This window comes from Mizuhopecten yessoensis, unplaced genomic scaffold, assembly GCF_002113885.1.
Source record: "Mizuhopecten yessoensis strain PY_sf001 unplaced genomic scaffold, ASM211388v2 scaffold1945, whole genome shotgun sequence".
In the NCBI taxonomy this organism is placed as follows: domain Eukaryota; kingdom Metazoa; phylum Mollusca; class Bivalvia; order Pectinida; family Pectinidae; genus Mizuhopecten; species Mizuhopecten yessoensis.
The window spans coordinates 118,346-126,025 of record NW_018404300.1 but is presented as its reverse complement, the minus strand read 5'-3'; the positions used below and the strand labels follow the sequence as shown (position 1 = coordinate 126,025).

The following is a 7,680-nucleotide window of genomic DNA, read 5'->3' as shown; positions in this document are numbered from 1 at the left end:
ATTATGGGATTTTATCCTTATTTAGTCTGGAGCATCCTTGGGTCAAGGGGACTCAATTTTGTATAATTGGTGGGTATGACCCCCCTAGGTTGCAAGGGGTGGGGCTCTGTTTGAAGTTTGTTCTCACTATATCTCAAGTACTGGATGGATCTTTCTGAAATTTCATATGTACTTACAGCACCTACTTCATACCAATTATTTTAAACATATTCAGGTGAGCGATACAGGCCCTCTGGGCCTCTTTTTATATTGAACATTATAAAAAAATGTACAGCAAAATTGAACCTGCTTCAATTAAAAATGGCGACACAATGACAATTTATGTGATAAATCTAGTGTCAAGAAAGGTGAAATTATGGCTTTTTTTAAAGTGCAAGAAATACACATTAATACTCATTTTCAAAATGGCCACTGAATTGGTATTTTTTTTAAATTCTTGTAAACAAAGTTCTACAAACAACAGGCATCTAGTTTTTTGACATGCTTACAGGTCACAGAAATCATTATGTTTATATAGTCTGTATACTTACAGGTCACAGAAATCATTATGTTTATATAGTCTGTATACTTACAGGTCACAGAAATCATTATGTTTATATAGTCTGTATACTTACAGGTCACAGAAATCATTATGTTTATATAGTCTGTATACTTACAGGTCACAGAAATCATTATGTTTATATAGTCTGTATACTTACAGGTCACAGAAATCATTATGTTTATATAGTCTGTATACTTACAGGTCACAGAAATCATTATGTTTATATAGTCTGTATACTTACAGGTCACAGAAATCATTATGTTTATATAGTCTGTATACTTACAGGTCACAGAAATCATTATGTTTATATAGTCTGTATACTTACAGGTCACAGAAATCATTATGTTTATATAGTCTGTATACTTACAGGTCACAGAAATCATTATGTTTATATAGTCTGTATACTTACAGGTCACAGAAATCATTATGTTTATATAGTCTGTATACTTACAGGTCACAGAAATCATTATGTTTATATAGTCTGTATACTTACAGGTCACAGAAATCATTATGTTTATATAGTCTGTATACTTACAGGTCACAGAAATCATTATGTTTATATAGTCTGTATACTTACAGGTCACAGAAATCATTATGTTTATATAGTCTGTATACTTACAGGTCACAGAAATCATTATGTTTATATAGTCTGTATACTTACAGGTCACAGAAATCATTATGTTTATATAGTCTGTATACTTACAGGTCACAGAAATCATTATGTTTATATAGTCTGTATACTTACAGGTCACAGAAATCATTATGTTTATATAGTCTGTATACTTACAGGTCACAGAAATCATTCCATGCTTATGTTTATATAGTCTGTATACTTACAGGTCACAGAAATCATTATGTTTATATAGGCTGTATACTTACAGGTCACAGATATCATTCCATGCTTATGTTTATATAGTCTGTATACTTACAGGTTACAGAAATCATTATGTTTATATAGTCTGTATACTTACAGGTAAAAGATATCATTCCATGCTTATGTTTATATAGTCTGTATACTTACAGGTCACATAAATCATTCCATGCTTATGTTTATATAGTCTGTATACTTACAGGGCACAGAAATCATTATGTTTATATAGTCTGTATACTTACAGGTAACAGAAATCATTATGTTTATATAGTCTGTATACTTACAGGTCACAGATATCATTCCATGCTTATGTTTATATAGTCTGTAAAGAATATGCTTAGTTAACATGTAATAATAGTTATTGCTGTAGGCCCTCTGGGCCTCTTGTTCCTGATAGCAACAGTTAAAATGAAACAAATAACATTGGTTCTAAATTTAAAGTGCTAATTACATAGAACTAATTCTTTACACAAAGTCACAGTTTTTGTAACTTGACCAATGAAAAGCAACCAGAAACAAAAGTGAGCTATAAAAACTCTTAGCTACTAAATAGTGTTTAAAATTTGTTAATTTCATTTATCACACTGTTACACTATATGAATGCACTTTTTTTATTGTAATGAAACAAGTTATTGTTGGATAGTTGTTTTTGTCAAGCAGATCCCGTATCCCAATGTTTTTTGGGATAATTCTGCTTTTTATGAGAGTATACAAGTATCAGCCTTTTTTCCAGAATTAAATGTACTGTACTTTTGTTTTGTAGGTGCTATGTTGGAATGGATGACTACATTTGAGTGAAGAGGGTGATGCATAATACTGAAAATGAACTTGTCACTTTGTGGGTGTGGCTTCCTAGGGATCTACCATCTGGGCGTGGCAGTCTGTCTGAGAGACCACGCCCCCTCTCTCCTTAAAAGCCTGAAGCGAGTGTGTGGAGCATCAGCAGGGTCATTGGTTGGCTGTGTATTAGTGTCAGATCCAACAAAGATAGAGGTAATTGTCACATTGATTGTACAATGTATACCCTATCAAAAATATCAGTGTTAGGAACACAACAATGAATTCAAAACAACAGGTAGCCCAAGGGCTACCAGATGATTTTTTTCACTAGCCCTGATAAGATTTCCATTAGCCCCACTTTTTCGATATAAATTTTAATTTAAAATATTCGGTTAATTCAAGGTTATTTATTTATAAGTAATGCATTACATGTTTAAACTTCTTCATTTTGTAGATGCTATGATTTTAATGCCTCTACAGAACAAATTAAGATCTAAGTGGCAATCAAATTTTGAAAAAATGCCCGAGTAATTAGTCTATGATGAATTTAATTTTTACGATCGGCGGCGTAGCAACGTGTGTGTTGTAACTCTAGGGTGAGGGTACCCGAAATGGAACACTTTTAATATATATGATGTAACATTATTTATATTGCAATAAAAGGGCATGGTATGCATTCCTGATCAAGATTTCAATAATTTTATGCATTTTGAGCAAATTTCATCTGCCTACCACTTAAACATTGCTCATAAACTCAATTGAAAAATAAAAAAAATGAAAATGAATACTACCAGACAATATAAAGCTTTTAATGCAAGTTTATTACCGAGTATTTCCACTAGCCCACGGGCCAGTGACTGTCATTGAGCAACTAGCCCAGAGGTGAAAATCACTAGCCCCGGGCGTCGGGCTAGCGAAATTGTACACCCCTCAACAAGTTAAGCCACATTTCCAATATATACATAGGTACATCTGTATGATGAAATTAACAAAGAAGGCATGAAGATTCCAATTAAGGTTTAATCTTCTACGATTTTCTATGATCTTCAAGTAAATACTGGTAATATATGGTGATCTAACATAAATAAATACTGGTAATATATGGTGATCTAACACATATAAATACTGGTAATATATGGTGATCTAACACAAATAAATACTGGTAATATATGGTGATCTAACACATTTTGGTTGAGCAATGAGGTAGCGTTATGATCTTTGAAATGTACTTGATCATTCAATGGGTTTTTTCTAGGCCTGCATTGACTTCACCCTGAAGTTGGCGGATGACATTCGTAAGAAACCTTTAGGAGCCATGACGCCAGGGTTTAACCTCCTGGTACCATTGCGCGGATTTCTAGAGGAGCACCTTCCCCCAAACGCCCACCAAGTGTGCTCTAATGCTCTCTATGTGTCTGTAACAAATGTCCAGACGAAAAAGAACGAGATTGCATGCCAGTATTCTTCAAGGGAGGAACTCATACAGGTAACTTGATAGACAAATTGGTATGTGTAAGTAAAATGGCTTACAAATTTGTATACATGTAAGTAAAATGATTGACAAACCTGTGTTGAAGTTGAATGATCAAACTTGTATGAACATAAATTATTGACAAACTTGTTTGTAGATTAAATGATTGACAGACTTATTTGTAGGTTAAATGATTGACAGACTTATTTGTAGGTTAAATGATTGACAAACTTGTTTGTAGGTTGAATGAATGACAAACTTGTTTGTAGGTTAAATGATTGACAAACTTATTTGTAGGTGAAATGATTGACAAATTATTTGTAGGTTAAATGATTGATCAACTTATTTGTAGGATAAATGATTGACATAATTATTTGTAGGTGAAATGATTGACAAACTTGTGTTTGATCATTTGTATGAAGGTTAAATGATTGACAATTTGTATGTAGGATAAATGATTGATGATTTGTATGTAGGTTAAATGATTGACAATTTGTATGTAGGATAAATGATTGATAATTTGTATGTAGGATAAATGATTGACAATTTGTATGTAGGATAAATGATTGATAATTTGTATGTAGGATAAATGATTGACATTTTAACTTGTTGATAGGTGAACAAATGTAGGTTTGTATTTGTGAAAAAAATTGCAATCAGTTGATTCTGCTAGGTTTGATATTTAATCTATCCTATAACGCATAAATAGGGTCATTACGTCAGTGGGACATGGAAAGAATTGTGATGTTGCTCCACATGATACTATTACATACACTGTGAAATAATCAAAAGAACTTACAGCAATGTGGGGTAAATTATGATGGGGACCAGTGTTTTGTATATCATACAGTAATAATCATCCATGTTTCTGTCACCTGTAGCACCTGATGGCCAGCTGCCACATTCCTTTGTATGCAGCTTTACAGAGTCCAGTTATCTCTGGCAAGGTGAGATTGTTAGGACTTCAGTATCTACTCAGCTCTAGCTACCTCGGGTGTAAATCCTTGGATGACATGTCAGGACTTCTGACACAGGTGACGTAGATGTTGTGATTGCCTCTCATTGCTGTCATCTATAAACAATCACATTTTCAACTTCTTCTCAGACACCATTAGTCAAATTCTTATTAAACTTTATGGAAACCACCAGCCTGTGATGTCAATCAGAATATGTACTCAAGAAATGGCTGACCCGCACATTTTAATGTAAACAGTAGTTTTTTTGTAATTTTCTTATACATATGTAGTGGAATAGGATACAGTATGCTGTATTACAATAAGGCAATACATGTACTGTGAATAATGTAAGTGTCACAGCATGTCAATTAATTGTCCCAGTCCTATCCCATGAATAGTAGCTTCACTGGGATTCATTTGTATCATAGTAATACCGTGTTATGCAGTGTCATAAAGCCATCACATAAATTAGGTTTATGTAACTGTGTAATATCACTCCGGAAATGACGTCACAGTGGAGTAGGAACAATCAATGTGACATCATGTCATTGTGAAGCGGATATAATTTTCATCGTTTCAGGGCGGCCAAGTGCAAAATATTCATTTCACTTTCAGATCACAATTATACAGTTTACTTTGTATTATATGATAAAAAGAATCTTTCATTCGTTTCCCTTCATATTAGATTTATGATACTCGTTTTGGAGTTTTGCCGGAGGCTCGCAAACATGAAAAAATCCTGTATATATTAATCAAATTAACTTTATATTATATTTATTCATATTTATTTATTTTTCTTATTTTGATAAGAAATACATGGATGGGGGTATGACAAACAACCTGGTGATATTTGAAGATGGCCGTACGCTGACTGTGTCTCCCTTCTGCGGACCCCAAGACATCTGTCCTCGTGACAAGCCGGGTAAAGGATGGTACTTCAATTTTGCCGAACAAAATTTTCAGATGAATAGGAAAAATATGGTGAGAGGTATGCACGCTTTGTTTCCCCCCTCACAGAAAAACTTACAAATTTATTTCAATCAGGGTAAAAGAGATGCTGAAAAGTTCCTTAGGAAGGAGGGACAGTATGTGTCTTGATCTGCAGATCTCAAAACCAGGCTGTGATTTGATCATCCGTCAATGTCCCTGAATTCAGGTCAATAAAGTGAAAAATACCAACTCTTATGTAAGTCCGAATTATTCTGACGTTTTATCGACTTTTTGTATATCGGTCTGTTGTCAATTAACAGACCGATATAAAAAAAGTCGATAAAACGTCAGAATAATTCGGACTACTCTTATGTATGGTACCGGTATGGTATATGCATGAACAGTAAAACATGATTAAAACATTATTAAAATTAACAGACCCCACATAACATATGAAATTTATTTGCTGTGGATGAAATTTGTTTTAATGGTTGTTTTACAAGAAATTCCTTACCAGGAGAAAAAGGGACAGCTTTGGTGCTCGCGAGAATTCACAATAAACATGTTTTACTGTATGTGTATCATTCATGATTATAAAAGTAAGGAAAGTTCAAGGGTCTAATGTTATGTATATGTAATAACAGAACAAATATGTTTTTGTCATGTTGTCTTTCTATATTATATTTGTTTTCAATGAGATGTTATTGATTTATGAATGTAATATTAATGATATGTTAATGATATTCTATTTGTGTATAAATGACTGTTCATTTACCTTGTAGTCAACAAATATTTGCATATCAAATACATATACATTTATGTATCACGTAAATCCTTTCCTAATTAAGAAAAACAGTGCAAAAGCTGATATTTTTACTCCATAACTTGTATATTTGCAGTGAAAAATAACTGTAATGCAATATAGATATTTAAATTTTTCAGTTAAAGTGAAAATTGATACGTGTAAAAGATTCGCTTTTTGGGGGGAAACTGTATCTCACTTTGCATGATTAGTCGGCTTTTGCCAGAATTGTTGAATCAGACCAAACACGATGATCTTAGTATATCCTAGATAATAACATGACAATCATCTGGGAATTTGTATATTTTTTAATTTAAAGACAAATGCATGTATTTTTGTATTCATAAATGATGGCTGCTACAGTGAAGTAGGATGTGATAATTTCCTCTAAAACATGTTTTGTCCGAAAGTATGAATGTTATTCCTATTCCGTCTTTTTGTATTGCAGAGTTATCTGCTCACAAGAGAAGATAACTCTGCAATACGCAAAGACGGAATAAAGAATGCAATACTCATTTTCGGGGCCAGCCTTTTTCCAAGCTCCATTTATCTATAAGGAATCCAAGGCTTATATTCAAAGACTGTTTTCAGCACTACCTATACCAAACAGTATTTAGTTGAAATTGAATGATCTCTTTTTTACATTTAATTGCTCAAAATTCAATAGCTTTAAATTAACAAATTCTCATACTTTAAACAATATCATCTCAGTATATACATGGATATGACATATGTGTATCCTATTCCATATACTAGCCGCTATTTTTGGTATGCTTCTTTTTACAGAAAAGTAGATTTAGGCTAGTACATGTAACAGTACTCTAGCATTTGACTGCTGCATGACAAAATTATAATCGTTGGAAGGACTTTAGGGTAGAGAGTCCCACCACTTTTCCACTGTTCCTAAAAAGTAGTTTTCCTGTTCTTCATGTTAATGGCCTGTATAGCCATTCAAAGACAATTCATGAAGGTTTTTAGCTTTATTTTAGGAAAGCAGATTATAGCGAATTTTTTTCAGTGTTGCAAAAAGCATAAGTATTAGGTTATATATAGGGCCAATATATCTTTCTCGACTCCCTGGGGAGCATACAGCCGGAGCTGCCATTTCTCAACTCCCTGGGGAGCATACAGCCGGAGCTGCCATTTCTCAACTCCTTGGGGAGCATACAGCCGGAGCTCCCATTTCGGCGCTCACAGCTAGCATTCTACAATTCCAGTATTGCCCAACCACAAACTCATTTACAGCTGAGTAGACTAGACTACCGTGCCTCCTATAACTATAACAAATGTACAGTAATTCTTTTGTCACAGACTGTTATGCTAAAGAGA

General features: G+C 33.5%; 1 protein-coding gene across 2 annotated transcripts in view; it reads left to right on the top strand.

Moving 5' to 3' along the window:
* Nucleotides 1-5,859, top strand: part of LOC110442960 (patatin-like phospholipase domain-containing protein 4) — a 7,750-nt gene extending 1,891 nt beyond the window's left edge. For both annotated transcript variants that reach the window (XM_021486858.1, XM_021486868.1), the window contains exons 2-5: nt 2,176-2,405; nt 3,448-3,678; nt 4,545-4,610; nt 5,430-5,859. In XM_021486858.1, coding sequence (XP_021342533.1) covers nt 2,235-2,405; nt 3,448-3,678; nt 4,545-4,610; nt 5,430-5,717 — 756 coding nt within the window. In that variant the 5' untranslated portion in view covers nt 2,176-2,234 and the 3' untranslated portion in view covers nt 5,718-5,859. The remainder of the gene's footprint in view (nt 1-2,175; nt 2,406-3,447; nt 3,679-4,544; nt 4,611-5,429) is intronic.
* Nucleotides 5,860-7,680: the final 1,821 nt, after the last annotated feature.